We start from the raw sequence: 20,842 nt of genomic DNA, 5'->3' as shown, positions 1-20,842 counted from the left end.
TTTTCATCTGTAGCTTATTCGGTTCAAAAGTTGTAGTCAAAACCCTTTTTCGGACAGTTGGTGCTTGTAGATAAATTGGCGCAAACAATGGGGTATAACTACAGTCAAAACTGCTTTTTTGGACAGGGGCCATATTGGAATTGGAGGATTAAGCTGTCCAGATATACTGGGTCATAAATATAAACATTCCTATGTGTTTCCCATGATCAATTAAGTTGAAAAAGACATCAAGTTTGTATTTGTAGCTCATGTGGTTAAAAGCTAGTCGGAACCCTTTTCGGGCAGCGGCCATATTGGATTGGCTGCCATCTTGGCCCCGAGGGTCTCTGGCTCCGGCGCCCCAGCTAAATCATTTCAGTATAACTTGAGCTACATCTGTGCCAATTTTGGCGCTTTTAGAAGAAATTGCGCGAAACTACCTATTTATGTGCTTAAGGCCCCCCACTAATGGAAATAACAGCTATTCTAAGGAATTTGAGCTTTATTCAATTTTTTAAAACACACTGCTATTATTCTGCACATAACTGTACATCTCAAGAATATATATTTTTTCTTTTAACTAGGAAACAACTGCTACTTGGCCAGTAGGTAGCGCTTTTTGCCAAAGCACAGCTCTGTTGGCTACTGTAAGCTATATATCCATACCTAAAACCCAGTTTAAAGCCAACATTCATCATCCAGTCAGTCATGGACTAGAGAGACAGCACCACCTTCAGCCTCCTAGTGAGACAAAACTGCATGCCAGCAATTACAGTAGGCCTACACTAATGCAATATAAACTTGGCAGAAAAAATTAGCTACATTTGCCAATAGGAGACACATTTATTTAGTGTAAAAATAGTTTAAAAACAAAGTTAAGAACAACACCTCAATAAAACAAAAAGTACAGTACAAACACTCAAAAGACTCAGCAGCAAAGCCCTCAGTGGAGATGCATACGCTCCCAAAGAAGCCTACAGACTACGTCCTATTCCATCAGGCACTTCGAAAGGCAAGGAAAGAGAAGGATGGAGTGTTGTTGGAAAACAATAGCACAGAAAAGTAAGGAATAAACCGGAATAAACACAGAAAAATGAGGGCCTATTACATGTTGGGTAGCCACATCAAACCACACATACAAAGATACAGGAGTTCCAAACTTAAGCACATTTAAAGAGAAAAACAAACTGCAATAAGTTAAAATCCAAGAAAATATTTGCCATCATTCTACAAGAGTACTAACAAATATGCACTGTACTGTCAACACAAAAAAAGTTCACATAACATGACACGTAACCTAGTGCAGTAGTGTTCCTGACGGCGCATCTAAAAGTGGTCTTTCTCCACACTGTACTATGCAGCTTCCATACCATTCCAAGTTCTTTATTTGTGCGTGCAGGTTCGTCTTGACCTCTACATTTTAATCTCAAGCTGGTTTGACAACAACTTGTCATGGTAGTAACTCAGAGACAAACACCAAAAAGCATGCATACACACTTGCACTCATACAGACACTCTCATTCTCTCAGATTTGACCAAAACAGTCTATGCTTCTTATAGGGGGGAAAGAACCACCAGAGTGAGCATGAATACAGCATGATATAACAGTTGTTTACCTGGCCCATAAAAAAGCTATGTCAACATAGCATCATAGAAAATAGCAGAATCCCAATGACAACACTTGAGTTAGTCTGTACATTTCATGTAACCAAAAGATCTTCTACAGTACGTCTACATTAAAAAAAACAATGTTTTTTTCCTGTGTGAAGCAGTAACATTTAGTTCCTACAGTACCTATTTCCTTGTTTCCACAACATTTTACAATTATATTCCTTGTTTATTCCTTTGAGGACTCATGAGTAACAGAATCTACATAAAAGCAATGAATGTGGGTCAGTCTTATGTGCGTTTATGGAGTTAGCTTTGCTTCTTCTCGTAAAGTGTGCTACTCGCTGGCTATGGGGGGGGGATAGTTGTGCTCTGCGAAGATCGTGGATGGTTTGGGGGGGGGGGGGGTGGCTATTCAGTCAATTGTAAATTTTCTAATCAAACTGAGGCCCATTCACTGCAGTGCATACCTTTTTCATCTAGTGGTTGCTTTGTGATAAGAGTAAAATTCAGATGCATCAGTACCCAAATCCCTTTAAAAGTCTACATTAAAAAAAGATACACAGAAATAAAACAAAATAAAAAAACAACAGGCTTCAATGTGACCTGTGGGCATCTGAGAACACCTGTCCGTCATCCAACCAATCAGAAAGAGTGCGTGAGTGGGTGGAAAGGGAAGTGGGCTGGAGCACAAATTCTTTGCCTTTGCCTATGGAAGAATGGTCATAGTCGTGACTGGCACGTGCAGGGGCCAATCAAACGACCAGAGGTGCCCACTTGCTCTGTGTACGTCCATACTGAGTGCATGAGCGTGAGAAAGGGAGGAAGGATAAAATTAGGCATCAGACAAGCAGAACACTTGAAAGCTTATCCATGTACTACCAACCAAGTGGCATACAGTACAATGACAAACAAACAAAAAGTACAGCGAAATGTAATCACATCACCCATAAACAACTTAAGCTATTTGATCTTTTTAGCAGTTTTTGACAGAATCGTATCTAAACTGCTCTCCACATTTATTGGGACCCCTGTTAAAGTTGAGTAAAAGGAGGTATATATAAATAACATTTTGGCTATTTATTTTAGTCTCACAAGGAAACAAAAACAAGGAAAACAAGGAAAAATATAGCTGCAAGCAGCAATGTGGGGGCCTAGCAGTGCGCTAGCAGGAATGGCGCTGCCATGGCATGAGCAAGCACTCACAGCAAGTTTGATGGCAATTGGAGAAAGAACGGCTGAGAAACGGCTCATTTACTTTGTTACAGTGCCCCTAGAGGCCAAATTACAGCAATGTCCTTGTGCGTTCTCACAATCAGCTACCATGTCCCTCTACCAAGTAGGGCTGGGCGATATGGCTGAAAACTGTATCACGATATAAGTATTTCATATCGGTTGATATCGATAATTATTGATTTTTTTCTATTTCAGATAAGGACCAGAAGGGGAAAAAAGTTGAATTTAAACACTTTTATTTTAAACTTAAAGGAACACGCCACCCAATGTCAGTAGTAATATATGTTCTTACCTTAACTTTCACGAGTTGAGTCATACCTCTCCCTTGAGGCACACACACTAGAGATGCGCTGATGGGCTATTATTTCAACCATAACTGCATAGCAAAACTTATCATCCATCAGCCATCCATCAACACCAAAGTTTTTTGACCAATCTTCGAAACGGCACCCGCCCACCATCCGCTGGTTGTTTTAATGTAGGGGGTGATTACAAAAGTGATTACAAAAGATTCACTGAACAAAAATGCTGATGTGGTACATGAAAATGTAGCTAAAAATGTGGAGAATGCAATGCAATCAAGCATTTTGGACGATATATTTTCACAAGCTGGCAGAAAAGGCAACAGGCCGATGTGCGTTTTATTTGGAGACTGTTTTGCGAGACAGAGACTGAGTTTGCTGCTGATATTCTGGGGATAGGCTACAACATAGCCAATGTACGACTTTAGCCTTTTAATATATTTGCTGCATTGGATCAGTCTTCCTAGAACAGGCAAGGGCTTTCTAGCCTCACGTCAGCAGCGCTGCATCACCCATATAGCCTAGGGGAGAACCGGCACAATTGTAACACTTTTTTATTTTTCCAATTCAAACTCGATTTACACAAAGACGATAGACTTGAGAGTTGTGAAATTTGACCAGAACAGAGTCGTACATGTCTACTCCATGAAAGTTGAAACAGAATTTAAAAAAGATGTTATAGCCTAGTTTGTCAATAATTTAACTTAACAGCCATAAAAAAGTGCGGTACAGTTGTAACAGTAGCGTCATGAATGTAACACTAAAATCGTGAATCCTATAACATATTTTAACACAAAACAGTGCTGTGTTAAACAAAGAGCATCTGTTTTCATATAAAATCAAGAAAAAAAGTCCAAATGTATGACTGTTAAAGCTAATTTATTGCATTATTGATTAGCCATTGCAGACCATATTACGGTGTTATGCTAGCTCACAATAACCTTTAAATAGGCTTATTTTGGCCATATCCACTTGATAAAACCAGTAAATATAGTTGATAAACTGCTTATTTCTTACATGTCTGAAGCATTTGGTCCAACAGTGATATTTCAAGTTGCTGTGTTAACTTTAATTGGGTGATGGCGGCACAAAAATCATAATCCATAACTCGCAATGAGAATGTTCGTGCATTCGCGATAAAATCAGTTCATCTTGCCATAGAGACTGGTGTTACAACTGACCCGCACAGGTCATGTTTTTATTTCCATTTAATTGCATGTGCTGTGACTACATAAATCAAATAGGACTCATGTTAACTTGAAACAGAGGGACTGAAGATATGAATGACATGTGATTGAAGTCCACACGCTCAAATTTCACAAAGCAAACTTAAACAGTTGCGGTTAAAAATAAATAAAAAAATCGCGATGCTTGAATTTTGCACCTTTTTGCTTAATATCTCTGGTCGTATTTATAGTAGACCATTCATATTTGGATGGCTGTAAGATTATACATAATTACATGATATGTGTCTGTTTACGTTTCCGTAGCTACACCATATCTTGAGAATAAAACACTGTTACATTTGTACCGCTGTTACAATTGCAGTTCTCCCCTACATTAAAACAACCAGCGGATGGTGGGCGGGTGCCGTTTCGAAAATTGGTCAAAAAACTTTGGTGTTGATGGATGGCTGATGGATGATACGTTTTGCTATGCAGTTATGGTTGAAATAATAGCCCATCAGCGCATCTCTAGTGTGTGTGCCTCTCTCTCGCTCAGAGGGGAGGGAGAGGCTGAGGGTCGATCCAGCATGGATTCTAAACTCTGTGGTGGATAGGATCTACAATTAGGTGTTAACAATACTACTACGCTAGGTCGAAGTACTCCCAAGTGCTATTGCGCCACACATTGTAGTTCTCCGGTTTATTCGCTTGGAAAATCGCCACGTTTCATGTTGCGTGGCCGTAGCATTTCTATCAACTACTCGTGCAACTGTATTTAAGTCGGTAAAACGTGGATGTTTTTGATTACTTCTACGCTTAGTTGCCGTCAAAGCCCGCTAGCATAGCAACATGCTAACACAATCCAGCCGCGCACCAGAGCGTTTGAGTGCACGTACGGACACGGGAGAGGTATGACTCAACTCGTGAAAGTTAAGGTAAGAACATATATTACTACTGACATTGGGTGGCGTGTTCCTTTAACCGTCCTCTGATTTTAATCACCTCAGTTATCAATCAAAGCAAACAGGGAAAAGAAATAGCAACACAATCACGAAAAACACTCAAATAAATGTAAGTCTGAATGAAAAGCAGCACTGGTTGAAGCCTGGAAATATTGTAAACAAAGTAGCTCTATTTGCCAGTTTATCATAGTCTACTGGTTAGACTGTTCAGTTTCCCCATGTGTGTTTAAGTTTCAAATGAATACTTTTTCTCCTTGGGACAGGCCCGTTTCAGTCTTGGAAAATACTTTTCCATTTGCATCGGGATTGAAATGATTAGAACTTAGCAGTCAATTTGAATGCAACAGTTTTGAACAAATTCGTGCAGCGTGCTAATGATGCTAACCGGATTTAATAGCAATTTAGCCAGTCGTCTTGCACGTTTGTGAATGTTTGGATTACATGTGCATGAGGAGGGATGCGCCTGTTGAGAGGGAGAGAGAGAGAGCACGGGGCAAGGACTCATTGAGAGTCTGTGTTGAGGTAGGCCTACTTCTATCGCCTACTCTGGTAGAGTTGCACATAGCTACAATGCAAGATATATTTAGCCTATTTATTTATGGACAACGTAAGGCGGGAGGGGTGTGTTTTAATTATCGAATGTTCTATCAAACATATTTTTTATTGATATCGATTATATGTCTATTGCGATACATATCGCTATCGTTTTATCGCCCAGCCCTACTACCAAGTTTGGACTTCATACACCAAACCATTGCTTAGATGTGAGCTCACTTTCTTTATTACAGCACCCCTAGAGGCCAAATGAGACCACTTCTCTTGCATGTCCTCACAATCAGCTACTATGTCCCTGTATCAAGTTTGGACTTCATACATCAAAGCATTGCTGAGATACAAGGTAACTTCCTGTATTGCAGCGCCCCCTATAGAGGCCAAATGATGCCAATTTCCTAGAGCGTCCTCACAATCAGGTACCAAGTCCCTATACCAAGTTTGGACTTTCTACATCAAAGCATTGCTGAGATATGAGCTCACTTCCTGTATTGCAGTGCCCCCTATAGAGGCCAAATGATTCCAATTTCCTAGTGTGTCATCACAATCAGTTAACAAGTCCCCTTGCCAAGTTTGGACTTCATATATCAAAGCCTTGCTGAGATAAGAACTCACTTCCTGTTTGGCGGCTTCATCGCCATATTTTATTGGCGGTCACGGGCAGATAAACTTGAAATTAAAAAATCTGACAAGTATCGTTTGTGCAGCTTGGTCTGAAGATCATCTCCGCCAAGTTCTGCAAAAATCGGCTGAAATTTGTAACCGCTGAAACTTTTCGTAGAGTTTGTACTAAATCCAAGATGGCGGAGGTCCAATATGACGGAAAGTGACGGGATAGGGGTCGATGAACTCAGGATGGTCCAAGGATTCAGACGCTACCTCAATTGTGAAAATTAGACAAAAGAGTCAAGGATCACGCGCATGAACGCATGTCCAACATTGAACTGGTGGTGGCGCTAGAGCGTTCAACGTATATGCATAAAAATTGCTGTGAGTGATTGGGACAGTGTCCTGACTAATGGTATTGAGTTTTGTTATGTTAACTCAAATCATCACCGAGATGTTAGTCCACTTCCTGTTTGGCAGCAAATTTTGACCCGTTGGTGGCGCTAGTAGACAGCTGGGTTTAGAGATCCGTAAATGAGCGTGAGTGGTCAGTGGAGTGTCCCGAAACTTTCTGCCAAATTTCAGCACTTTTTAGCCAGGCATTCTATGGGCTGCCATAGACTTCAATGTCAGACGTATAATAATAGGAAAAGCTAGTAACTGAAGGGGTGCCTTCGCAGGGAATCCCATAAAAAGAAAAAAGCAAGGGATTTGAATTCAGATCAGGGGACAGCAGAAGCTTGATTTTATGTTCAGCAAACCATTTTTGTGTTGGACATATATCATTCATACCAAGCCCGACACAAATATTGTATCGTATGTGAGAGTATAGACTTCACAGTGAAAAAAGAGGGAAGCTTGTGACTAAAGCAATGTTAGTGGATGAGACTTATTGCAGCACTGTGCAGATCAGGCTAAATCTCACAATACAAACACATTTATCCAGATCTGGACCCACTGATTAGATACTACAGGAGCACAAAGCGTGCTGACAGTCCTTATTATAACCTCTCTGTACACTTTTAAAGTGTACAGTACTTTGATTTGTCTGCAAGGACCCTCTCCACACACTACAATCAAAGTGTAAGGCTACTTTGAGCCTTCTCGTGGTTTGAAAATAGTGATTTGTGTTTCAAACGGGGCGGGGTAGGGTGAGACACTGCTCTTACCTGGATGTCAGTGAGCTCTTTGTGGAATCTCTTTGCCAAGTCTGGGCCATTCTTCATGGTAGGAATCTCGTAATTCTATGGGAGAGAGGGAAAGCAAGGGGGAAACATTACATTTACAAAATATAACTGACAAATAAACCAACACCCTTCACACATGCACACACACACACTTACCTTTCCTCTGTAGAGCAGGCTTCCTACAGGGCAAACGACACAGGCGGTGCCAGCGCCAAACACCTCCAGGATCCGTCCAGCATTCAGACCGTCAATGAGGTCTTTCATTGTAACTTTGCGTTCGGTCACTTTAAACTCTCCCTGCGGACAACCAAGGGCACAATAGAAACAACTGATTAGTTCATACATGGTGTAAAATGCAAAACATTTATTCCTCCACGCCCTCGAAAGCTTTTGTTGCTTGTACGTTTGACCTGTTGTGTCTTTTACCAGCCTTCAGCTGGAATCTTCAGGAAACCCCTGGAAATCACTGCCGCTTCCTCCCCTACATTCATAATCAAGGCTGTTGGTGACCTGATATGAGCCATTTCCAGCTTCAAGCTGATTCCTTGTCTTTCTCTGTCCATCTCCTAGATCATGTCCCATGTCCTTTTCTTGTGGACTCCCCATCATTCTCATTTGTTTAATCCTCTCATCCCCCCCCCCCTCCCCCCTCCATCCCCCTGACTTACCCACTCTCGGGCAAGGTCCAGCAGAGACTGCCTAGTGACTCCTGGAAGAATGATGCCGTCCAGAGGGGGAGTAAGTAACTCCTTTTCTGTGAAGAACCAGTGGCATGAGTATGGAATTACCAAACAATGAACTTCCCTGTTCTCGTTCATCTCATATTAGAGTGATGATTCAATTATTCATTAGATCTCTACCACAGAAACAGCTAACTAACTTAAAATTACTTTGAATATGAGCCTTGAAATATTTCTTTTGAAAATACATTGCATAAAATGGTACCACTGAAATCTAATGAAGGTATGGTTCAAATGTGGGTCATGAATGGTAATGCTAACAAGCTGGCAGTTAGGCCACAAGCATTTCTACACATTGCTGAAAGCAAGTGAACTTGCACTTCATCCAAGATTATCCAGATTTAACCAAAAGGGGGAGACAGAGAGCAAAGGAAAGCAGAGACACAGGATGACCTCAATCACACAAACACGCTCACACACCTCCTGACTCTGTGGTCCAGTAGATGAAGAGATTCATGGTGCCGACCTCCGTGATCTCCTCATCATCCCCGTACAGCCACAAGACCTGCTGACAGCCCTGCTGAATGGCCACGCTCTGAACGGCTATCGTGGGGCCATAGTTACTGAGGAGCGAGACAGAGAGAGTGTCAGCCGAAAAAAAGAAAAACTGACAAGAGCACTTCTGATGCTGAGGGCACATACTCTGTACATAGCTACAGTTAAATTTCACACCTATACAGACTTTAACCCTTAGAACCCGATTGACGCAAAGTGCGTCAAAAAACACACCCTTTCTTCTCTGTTACATTGCTCCGGAACGGTTCATCGCAGCGAGATGAAACCTTTATTGCACGACAGAGCAGAAGTGGGGCTTTCCAACGAGACTACACACTTGTCTGTACGATCAAGTATGAAAATTAAAAAAAATAATGAAATTAAATCAAATTGCATCATATTTACAGTCTATACTTCTCTGCGTTCACCTGCACACACATTACTCTAGTTTGAATTACTCGCGAACCCGTGATCGCATCGATATGGCAAGCATATCAGATGAAAGAGGGGGCACAGGGCTATCCATTGGTACCATGTTTATCGATCCTTCTGGCTTATAAAACCAGACGAAGTGACTGCAAAATAATAACGTCATGTACACAAACCAACGCTGCACACTCATTACTCTCGTTTGAATTACTCGCGGACCCGTGATCGCATAGATATGCCACGCATGTCAGATGAAAGAGGAGACTCAGAGCTATCATTTGATACCAAGTACATCCTTCTGGGTTATAAAACAGACGAAGTGACAGCAAAATAATAACTTCATATAGCTGGACTTACCCCACGTTTGTGTCTGTTCTTGTGGCAAAGCATGTTTATAATCCAATGCTATCATGTGTTTCTCTATGGCAAAGCATGTTCATATTCCGGTTTTGAGATCCTAGCAAATTCCTGCATGGCATCCAATTCAAGGCTCACATTGCATCCCAATTTGTTCAACAAATAAACACCTTTTTTGCCTTTACTTTGTTCATGGCAATGCAGTAAAGAGTTGAGAATTATTATGACTGCATACACACAGGCACGCAGGCTAACACGCAACCTCGGGTCAAGTCAGGTCAGATCAGTTCGTGTCACAGATATGGAGCGCAGAAAGGTCATTTTTCATCACTAAATAAAAAATGGCATTTATTTCCGTAAATCACACAGCAAATATTTCTGTAAATTGCTCAGCCCCAGAGTATCCCTCCAACATGGCAATTATATTGCCCGATTCAGGACAGTCTGCCCTACACACACATGAAATGCATGTAGAGCTGTGAGCTTGCAGTGGTGAGATACATGTCGAAATATAAGAATTTTTATAATACACTTTTTATATTTTAATTCTTTAAAAATCAAAATAAAATCTATGCTAGTATTAATACATGAAATGATGGCAGATCTGAATAGCCTAAACTCTCCTGAAAAAAACAATATATAATATATGTGTGTGGGACTTACAATGACCAGAATAAATCCTTATGAATAAAGGTAGTGAAAATGCCCTAAAAACAGCTTAGGGTTCTAAGGGTTAACATGATGTTAACGTTTGCCTTTGATAAAGAGGGGGCAGCCGTGGCCTACTGGTTAGGGCTTCGGGCTTGTAACTGGAGGGTTGCCGGTTCGAACCCCGACCAGTAGGAACGGCTGAAGTACCCTTGAGCAAGGCACCTAATCCTTCACTGCTCCCCAAGCACCGCTGTTGTACCAGGCAGCTCACTGCGTCGGGATAAGTGTGTGCTTCACCTCACTGTGTGTTCACTGTGTGCTGAATGTGTTTCACTAATTAACGGATATATATACACAGTCACACTTATATTTACAGTATAGGCTACTATATATACACACGTGTCTGTTGATGTTCAGTTGAAACATTTTATTTTCTTTGTTTCATCTATAATCAATCTATTCTAATCCAGTATAATTCCATTCTATATATCTAATTGCAGGTTTCCATATCAACAATCACTTCTTTTGTTTGTTTCTATTTAAAAGTCATTATTCTTTATTTGTTTACTATTAAAAGACTGCGCGAGACGCAATGCAGCAAGAGCAATAGGCACAGTTATTCATTCATTAAGACGACAAAGGAGCGGACACACAATTACAGTTCTGCCTTTGTGTAAAAGATAAGTCTACAGCCTACCAGCAACAAGGCCTGGTAGTATATAGATTTCAAGTACAGAGGCTCAAACCCCTCTTTCTAGAACAGCGGACGAGTTCTCAAGGCGTGAACAAAACCCAATAAAACGCCCGTATCCAAGAATCTTGCCTCCCACTGGTGTTCTGGAAAGAGCTACAGTGCCAAAAAGAGCATATGAAGGACACACAGACAGAGAGAGAGAATGAAAGAGACAAAGAGAGAGGAAGGAAGAAATAGTGTGCAACCAGGAGCATATGAATGTGTGCAATACAGATATATAGATAGACAGAAAGATACACACACAGACAAATAGGCAGGCAGACGGACAGACAGACAGACAAAGAGGGATATGGGACTAACTCTTCCAACAAAGGAAGTCGGAAACAAAAAACACACTGGCCTATCAATACTCTGCACAGAGCGGCCACTGGTGCGACCTGCCAAATGACTGGTCACACCACACAGGGGCAGCCACTAGGACAGTGACAGAGCTCTTGGGCCACATCCAGGTAGCTGGTCAAGGCCCCGTTCAGCTTAAGCGTTAACCCGTGATCACAGTACACAGCCAAAAAAAAAAGAGACTCAATTGCCTTCTTTGTATTTTTGGTCACACCACTGACTTGCACAACCTTTCCGGCAAAATGGAATGTTAAGCAAGCCAGGAACCAACTTCATACTTTCCACTACGAAAACATTCCAGAGGCCTCCCTGTAGACCGACACAGGGCTTCATTGACTTTAGAGGACTGGACTGGCCTTGTCAAATCCCCTACCAGTCCCCCACTGACATTTTTTTATGCAGCATTACTGGCTTACATTTCTGGCTTACATTTCATTTCCCCACTTCCGCCGAGTCCAGCCGTGACAAATTAAGTGAATTCACTTGACTTTCCTGCAGCACTGTACTCGCTTGGCGCAAGGCGAACGTATTCAATCACGAGAGCCAAACCGTGCCAGTGTGAGGTGCTGACCCAAACCGGCACCAAAGAAACGGGTCTAATCCAAGTTGTGGCAACAGGACGAGAGCATGCCAAGCTATAGCAAGGTGAAGGGACTGACCCCAAGTTGTAGCAAGGTGAGGAGAGAGGGCCAAGACGTGGCAACGTGGAGGGCAACGCCAATTTTAGCTAGGGCTGTAACGATACAAACCGAATCGTGTGGTTGGTGTATCACGATTTTTGCAATAGCAATAGCCTACCTTGTAACACCAGAGGATTATAATATAATATATATATATATAATATAACATATCTGTATATATCCTGATATCTGTAAATGTATCCTGATATAAAAAGAGAGAATACTGAATTTATTTCCCCATGTATGTTTAAGTTTCAAGGTAATACTTGTTCTCCTTGGGACAGGCACTTTTGGGAAACATTTGTATTGGGATGCTCAGTCAACTTGAATGCAAGAGTTTCAAACAAATACAGTATGTGTAGCATACTAATGATGCTAAGCGGAGCATAAATTTAATAGTAATTTAGTTAGTCGTCTTTATTTATGCGTCCTTGCTTTCACGATTGTAAATGTTTTATTTGGATTGTGCAGGCTAAGTCGCGCGTGTCCATTGAGAGCGCGAGAGAGCGGGGCAAGGAGAGGAGGTTTATTTCTATACTGTTTGGTAAAGTTGCAAGCATAGTCTACAATGAAAGTAACGAGAGGTACGAAATTTAGATTTATTTATGTATTTTTGGACAACGTAGGCTACCGGTAAGTAAAGTGGGAGATGTGTGTTGCTTATAAGCTGCAAAGCGCTGTGTGAAACACTAGAAAGGGTGTGTCGCGGTTCTGCCTTTTCACACCGCGACACAGGTTTGTGGATAGGAGTATCGCGATTTCGGTTTTAAATTGCATATCGTTACAGCCCTAATTTTAGCACATCACATGACAATGAAGTGAAGTAGGTACAATGAAGAATGAATGCTCAGTGTTCTTAGGTTGTTTTTCTGGAGTTTGACTTCCTGGAGCAAAAACAACACCTCAATCATTCTATTCATCGTCAAATCTGTGATGGTGACTCAAGTCATTGGAGGAAGTGCTTGCCAAGTGAAAACTGAACTCTACAGAAAAGAAGAAAATTCTGAACCTAATGTAATAGTGTACTGTTTAGTTTTAGTCATAGCTAATGGCTTTGCATGAGCCTTTTAAGTGTCTGTCCTTCCTTACTCACCCTCCCATTTTGTAGGCCTTCATTTCACTTTCCTGCAGCACTGTACTCGCTTGGCGCAAGGTGAACATATTCAATCACGAGAGCCAAACCGTGCCAGTGTGAGGTGCTGACCCAAACCGGCACTGAAGAAACGGGTCTAATCCAAGCTGTGGCAACAGGACGAGAGCATGCCAAGCTATAGCAACGTGAAGGGACTGACCCCAAGTTATAGCAAGGTGAGGAGAGAGGGCCAAGATGTAGCAACGTGAGAGGGCTACGCCAGGCTGTGCCAAGTGGTAATGACTCAGCACAGCTTGCCTCAGGCAGTAGAGGAATCAATTTTAGCACATCACATTACAAGGAAGTAAAGTAGGTACAATGAGGAATGAAGGCCCAGTGTTCTTAGGTTGTTTTCTGGAATTTGACTTCCTGGAGCAAACACCCTAATCATTCTATTCATAGTCAACTCTGTGATGTTAACAAGTCATTGGAGGAAGTGCTTGCCAAGTGAAAACTGAACTCGACAGAAAAGAAGAAAATTCTGAACCTAATGTAATAGCACTGTACTTGTTTTAGTCATAGCTAATGGCTTTGCATGGGTCTTTTAAGTGTCTGTACTTCCTTACTCACCCTCCCATTTTGTAGGCCCCCACTCCACCCCTGCAGGCCCGGACGTAGGCCGGGTCGGCCAGCAGAGAGACGGGGTTGAAGGCTCCTGTGGTGAAGTAGGGCCCAACGGGGCCGATGATGACGAAGATGAGCGCATGGCCAGCTCGCGACACACCCAGCGAAGGCTGAGAGAGAGAGAGAGAGAGAGAGATATTTGGAGTAAGTTCAGTGCGAGGAGGAAGGTTGGGTTAGAAACACATTCCAGATACAAGGAGAGGACAAGCTAACAACAACAAGCTTAGTGACTGGCTTTGCAAGTGGTATTGAATGTCAAAGAGAAATGCAAATGCAGTGTTTACTCTTACAAGTGTAAATTAGCCTGTAGTTGACTGGCATGGACCACACTGGCCAGAGGCAAGAGGCATATTTACTATTGTTTGCTTTTGTTCAGCAGCAGAACGATTGGCACCACTAGCATTTCGCTAGCGACAAAGGTTCAACTTTCAGAACGTAATTTGAGGCCCATCAATGTCAGTTTGATGTATCCTAGCAATGCTTCAGACATTCTCACTAATCAAAGCAGTCAATATCTTTATTATAGGGGTAGGATGCTTCTTTTCTTTGTACAGAAATTAGTATTTAACATCACTTAGCAACAAGACAGAACTCCATTTTAAATGATCGAATTATTATGGTCCAAGCAATGCGTTGCGATTTTTCCTGCCTTGGTATTTAGAGTGTGATCCTTGGCTGCAATACCTACCTCAATCCCAATGAATGTGGGCCTGATGTACAGACTGGCATCTGTGGAGTAGGGCACCCACTCCTGATCCACCTCCACCAGTTTCCTAATACACTCCAGCAACTCCGCTTTATCAAAGAGCTACACAAGGACAGAAAAGAAATTTAAATGAAATAAATAAAGTGAACTTATATTTATAAAGGCAAAGGGTGCCAAGACAGATATTATAAAGGTAGAGGGTGACTGAGTATTGAGATGAGTGTGTGAGTGTCCAAAATCACTGAGGAATGCAAGACAGTTGAGAAAGCAGGTGTTTGTGTGTGTGTGTGTGTGTATGTGTGTGTCGCGTCGCATGTAACTCACCGGTAGGCAGCACCTGTCTGCACTGCGGTGCATGCGATCCATATTGTGCATGGGCCTGAACAGACGGATGTGGTTGTCCACTCCACGGAATGCCTTCATGCCCTCAAACAGCTGTGGGAGACACAGACACTTTGTTACACATCAAACAGCCTAAGTGTTTAACTTTTCTTAGTTCATGTGGTCAAGAGCAAGGCTTTGAACAGGTCCACGGAACGAAAACCAGAAACTTTTGATGTTTTGCTAGGAACAGAAACGAAACCAGAAACATTAAATTTGTTTATGTTCTGAAACAGAATCGTTTATCTAAAATAATGGTAACTGGTTAATACCGTTATTTTTTTTCGTTCTGACAAGATTTCTGTGCAATATGACTTAAGAAATTTTAATACTGAAAAAAATGTAGGCATGTCAGAATTACAGTTATGCCGCTTACATAATGTAGCCTATAGTGCTTTTTTAATGTTTGATGACAGGATAGAGACTTAAGGAAAATTATGTAGACTGACATGGACAACGGATGTCAAAAACCACACAGAATATTCAGCCATTTAGTCGGGTCATTTTTCCATGAGACAACTGGTAGTTTTGTAGGGGTACTCAATACAGCTGGAATCAAGGCTTTTGTCATTTTATCTAGCTCATCAGGGGCCTGTACTACGAAGGGAGCTTAACCTACCCAGATGTAACCCAGGGTTACTTTGTTAAACCGGGGTTGACAAAACCTGGTTATCTTTAGTGGTGTTAATCGGTACTACGACGCTGATTATGAAGTTGATTTGTTGAGCCGGGGTTAACCTCATTGGAGTTTGTGCGCGTTCACATAAAAGGGGCGGGTTGCAGCGCAAATCACCACTTTCAGTGATGACGCGTTCACCTTATTTTACGGATGAGGAATGCACAATTATTATGACAAGTTATGAGAAATTAAAACCCACTCTACGACAAAAATCAAATACGTCGGCAGTGAACAAAGCAAGGCAAGGCTGTTGGCAACGTATTGCAGATCGGGTAGCCTAAATGCCTAAAAGTAAAGTTTTATGTCCACATGTTCTTCAAATACGGAGGATTAATAGCTAGCGGAATGTATTTAATGAGTTTAAATAATTAAATTTCTTATTTATTTTGAGTTCATAGAAATGCCTACAGATGCAACACAATTTAGAAGTGGGCATATAGATTACAGTAATAAGGATAATTGAATGTTTAAGTAGCCCCATTGACTGATTTAGTGTAGCCTATGCCTAATCCTGTGAACATTTCAGATGCAACACCATTGCCAAACGCACATGGCAGCAGGTGAAAATGAAACACAAACACATTATTCAGAATAGTGGTTTATATAGTCATAGCTTGCATTAATATTTTTTAATTATAAAAAAAACCTGTAGGCCTATGCTTATAGCCTTCACTTGGCCTCTGTTTTACAGCTAACAAGAAAAAGGTGTCTTTGAACACTACTGTAAGGCACCAGAGGGTTTTACAGTAGCAGAGGAGTTGGCCATCGCAAATAATAGTGGAAGGCCGATTATGGAGGGGGTTGAGGGAGGCATTCGGTCGGATTCTGGTGCTGTGGAAATGTGTAGCCTTTATGTGCAGGGTACAGTAATATGACATTCAATTCAATACGTTTGTAAAAATGGTGATTTTAATTTATTAGGCCTACTATATGTCCGATTTATTCTTGCTCAGATGTTCAGCATACTGTAGGCCTATGTCCGATTTATTTTCGGACATACAGTAGGCTATTCTTGCTCAGATGTTCAGCTTCACCAATGGAATACATGAATGTCCACGTACGGGCATTGCTATGAGACGTCTTCCTAGATCATCTGACAAAGATAACGAATTCCCTCGGATGACAATCTATATCTTCATAGAGAATATCGTCCGGGTAGGCTATATATATTTTTTGGCGGTCTCCAAAACCCCTCGCCCTGCGAAGAGAGTCCCTCACGATTTGCACTCCAATGTCATATGGATCATCCAGGTACGCCGACATGTCTCGGGAGAAATTGTTAGTGGAGGGGTGGTACTTATAAAGGGTGTGGTTAACAGAAACCTCGGGTTAACCAAGAACATAACCTGGTCGGAGCAGGTTTGAGATGCAGCGTAAATTGCCATGGCAGCATACCTCGGTTAAAACCTATCCACCTTTCGTAGTACGGGTTAATCGGGAAGTTACGCCACACGTGATCAAGTTACTCTTGAAGTTACCCAGATAAGCCAGTAACCCCGCTTCGTAGTACAGGCCCCAGGGCCAAAATTCACAAAGCATTTTATCTTACCACTAGGAGTACCAGTAAAAGATTTTAGCTAGGGGGTTCTATTCACAAAGCCTTTCAGACCTACTCTTAGTAAGGAAAAATGACAACTCCTAAAATAAGAGTGAGTGTTCGTTGCTATGGATGACGTCATTATTCATGAACGAGCTTGACTGAAGTGACCACCTTGATTGGCTGATGATTGTAACGCGGAAATGACTCCAAACACCTCCCCTACGATGATGAGTGACAGGTGACAGGTCTGAGAATGCGTACAGTACACAAGTAGTGCAATGGACGGAAGATGATGAATAAATAGCCTAAATGAATAAAGATTAAGGCAAAACAAATAGCCTAGTAGCCCTAATGAAACATATGGATTGATTTTCAACACTTTTAAAATAATTTGATTCACAATGAAACGTTACATTTAGTTTACATGTTGACAATGATGCAACGTTATTGCATCCCTTAGTTATGCCTACAATGCATCCCTTAATTCGCTTTTTATTTTACCGAGTACAGCCCATAGACTGCACTTCATGTCAAGAGGAAATGACGAATCACTTGTTAAAATCAAGAACAGAGCCCATCAGGTGCTGTATGTGTAAAACCTGTTTCCGCGTCAAAGCTGGTCCAGGATGTGTCAGAGGCTGGGCCTGCCCTATTCTCACCTCTATGGAGTAGTGCAAAGCAGAGGCTGCTGGATGGAGGGAGAGGTTTTGGAAGGGCTTGATTTGCGGCACCTGCCACCCGTCCTTCTCTGTCCAGTAGATGGTCAGCATGTGGTCGGAGAACTGCTTGCCAAACAGCAGCTTTGAGGGGTCGGGTTTGGGCTTCAGCGAGGGGTTCCTCTCGATGGTGAGGTCGGCGGCCTATTAGTGGCCAGCCGAGCCGAGGACAAACACAGGCACGAAGGAGGGAGGGAGCGAGAGAGGAAGAGAGAAAGAGAAGCAGAAGAGTGCCAACAAACAAAAACATTTCTGTCGATTATTATTGATTACACATACATTCGGGAAAAAAAAATTAAATCAATGTCATGCCAGTTTAGTGCTTTAATTAGATGAAAGTGAATTATATCCAATCTGGTAGATGGGGAGAGCAGAGAGCCAAGAGGAAGAAAAGTCTGGGAACAGTTCAGGAGAAGAACACAACATAAGCATAACAAAAGACAGAAGGGAAAGTAATATGTGGGTCACAAGGACAAAAAACAAACATCATAACTAAGTTCCAAGAAATGACACGTCTAGTCATGTACCAGTATCATAAACCAGTCAGAGCAACATGCGCTCTTTCACTAGCTTCAGGAATAGAGCAAAGACTAGTGGGCATAAGGAAGACAGGCCCATCACTCAACACACAAACATAAAAAGCAAATATGTTTTAAATAACCTAAATAACTTACCTTGAAAGAGGAGCTGGCAAACCGCAAGGACCCCAAGCAAAAGGGGAGGGGCTGAATGAAGCGTCCATGGAGTGCCTAGGCAACAAGGAACACATCAGACCGAAAGAGTACGGAGTGCATATTTACAGCCCAGGCTTGGCCAAATGTCCCACTTTGCAGTTTTGAGAAAGAAAGAGTGTGCGTGGGGGTTCTGTATTGGCCTGTCGTGCTCCACCGTGTTTCATGAAAATTGGCCGGGTGGATTGTGGTATTCTTGCTGACAGAAATTTAAACATTATAGAAACATGATTTTTCACCACATTGGTGGTGGAGGTAGCATTTTTTTAGGAAGTGAATACCACATTCCTGTGAATTATGCCCTTAAGCTTAAGTGCCCCTAAGAAACTTGGTTGGAGCCTATGCATTCTGATAAACAAGGTGAAATGTTGCATGCAAGCATACGTTACTTAGTATACCTACACAGACATAACTCCTAGGCGAGCGTGACAGCATGAGGCAATACCTGCGCTTTGTCAGAATGTCTATCGGGCAGCTGAGCTCGTGTCTGGTGCTTTAAATAGAAAATGCTAACTGTACACTGTCTTCACAAACTGGCCACATCCACTTGGCAAGGTGAACCGTGTCTCGTTATCTGGAAAAGTGGTCCGGCGTATTTTTGATTTTCAGATATTGGCACGCTACAAATAAGTGATCCAATTGAGCTCTTTACATTACATATATATATATATATATATATTTTATATCTTTGGTTAGGTTAATAATCTATTATGCCGCCGCCTTAGTAGCAACCAAAGCCATTTCCTTCAAGACAGTTGTCTCTAAAACCACCACGTTGCAGTGCATTAGGGAGGGAGACAGTGGTGCCGATTGCCTCGGGCGAATTATTTGAGTGCAAAGCTACAAATTCTTACTACAACTTTGCAATATTTTCAACATAATTCACGTCTTACTGGTCGAATACTGCTGTTCGTATCGCGTATCTATGTTCTACGTATGTACCAATGAACTTTTTGCTTAGTACATGTATTGCCAACTTTACTGGCAAGTCAAGTAAAAACAGTTTTGCTTGTTCAGCTAACTGGCTAATGTTAAGAAAGGTTAGGCCGCAGAAAAGCTTACAAAAGCAATTACAAAAGCTAATATTTACAGGTCATCTTCCCTGACTCGGGCAAATTCATCTGCGCTGTGAATTATTGACATATACGCTAATTACAGAGATAAACAGTGCTCTTTGGACTCACCTTCCTCAGTGCTGCCATTGCCGCTAAGTAATGAATGGAAAAAGTGTCCGAGTGGAAACAAGTTCTATTACATGACACACTTCAAGTTCCGGATTGGATGGCGAGAGTGACGACATTCGCTCTTTTTGTAAACACTATGGGAGAGGATACATTGATCCTGTTCATCCTTAATTTTCACGTCTGATTAAATAAATAAATATAACAACCCCCTTCATACCCCTGTACTCAATTTTGTATTTATTTTCCTATGTTTGATAATCCTGATGTAACCCTCAATGATATTTTGAGGGAAATGGCTATACAATGGAGGACTTGACATAGGCTAGGCTTCATTTATAGTATTCGTTAAATGAACTCTCTTTGACCAAGGCTTGATTCTCGATTGTTAGCGTTATTTAAACACAAGCACTAATAATGAAACAGGTCATAACGGGTTAAAAAGAAACCCTTGTGGTAGGCGTGACCATTGTCCAAAATGTGATTGGATGAGCGGGGAGTCTGGGTTAAGCCCAAACAAACGGAGGTTAAACAAGTTCATAAAAAAATAATACACCTCACTCCTATTGGATGCAGGGTGGGGAGTTGTTGCTATATGTTTTTTTGATTGGTTGATAGAATAAAAAATATTTTAAAAAATATATTGCCACGACTTTATAAGTCACTCTGAACAATATAGCCTACCATTTTAAAATAAATTGGCCTACTTTCTGTTTGACTGTAGTAGACATATCGTTTATGATAGTAGCCAGCTTACAGACATCCTAAGTCTCGCGGAAGTTCGTGATACCTCCCTGAAATGACTTTTTGCAGGTTGGGATGTCTGAGCTTATTTTTTTGATGAAAAAACAAAACTTTAGCCTATGTCTCACCCCATCAGTATCATATATCACTGGTAAAAGTATGGCACCATTTGAATTCATACAGACCATTTCAACAACCACTAAAGTTCAGGAAATACACTTTAACCGCTGTAAATACCATGTACCTGTAAAAATTAGATTCTTGCACAAATGTTTGAGGATAGGGTGACTGCTCTCTCCCTTCAGTATCAGAAGTGGATTGGTGGGATGGCAAACATGCAAATAAAATGAATGTGCCCGTCTGTT

The 20,842-nt window shown here is 41.6% G+C and overlaps 1 protein-coding gene across 1 annotated transcript; it reads right to left on the bottom strand.

The window, feature by feature from the left end:
• Window positions 1-798: 798 nt before the first annotated feature.
• On the bottom strand, window positions 799-19,879 carry bcat2 (branched chain amino-acid transaminase 2, mitochondrial). Its single transcript, XM_076265722.1, has 11 exons — window positions 19,737-19,879; window positions 18,496-18,570; window positions 17,765-17,965; window positions 14,830-14,940; window positions 14,488-14,607; window positions 13,746-13,909; window positions 8,759-8,901; window positions 8,267-8,352; window positions 7,755-7,895; window positions 7,581-7,655; window positions 799-2,384 (listed from the first exon to the last, which is right to left on the bottom strand). The coding sequence occupies exons 1-11, from the start codon at window positions 19,752-19,754 to the stop codon at window positions 2,343-2,345; spliced, it is 1,176 nt and encodes a 391-aa protein (XP_076121837.1). The 5' UTR covers window positions 19,755-19,879; the 3' UTR covers window positions 799-2,342.
• Between the last annotated feature and the right edge of the window lie 963 nt (window positions 19,880-20,842).

Source organism: Alosa pseudoharengus, unplaced genomic scaffold, assembly GCF_046254945.1.
Source record: "Alosa pseudoharengus isolate Yale_2024_CS ecotype anadromous, Long Island Sound unplaced genomic scaffold, YU_APseudo_1.1 YU_APseudo_1.1_scf_4, whole genome shotgun sequence".
NCBI classification, from domain to species: Eukaryota; Metazoa; Chordata; class Actinopteri; order Clupeiformes; family Clupeidae; genus Alosa; species Alosa pseudoharengus.
This window is presented reverse-complemented; position numbering and strand designations above follow the sequence as displayed.

What these genes read in the sequence shown, in the direction of transcription:
- bcat2 (XM_076265722.1), bottom strand. An exon ending in CTTTGCACTACTCCATAGAG is followed by an intron (nt 14,941 to 17,764) that starts GTGAGAATAGGG and finishes TGTCTCCCACAG; the next exon opens with CTGTTTGAGGGCATGAAGGC. An exon ending in TGGACCTTGCCCGAGAGTGG is followed by an intron (nt 7,896 to 8,266) that starts GTAAGTCAGGGG and finishes GGTTGTCCGCAG; the next exon opens with GGAGAGTTTAAAGTGACCGA.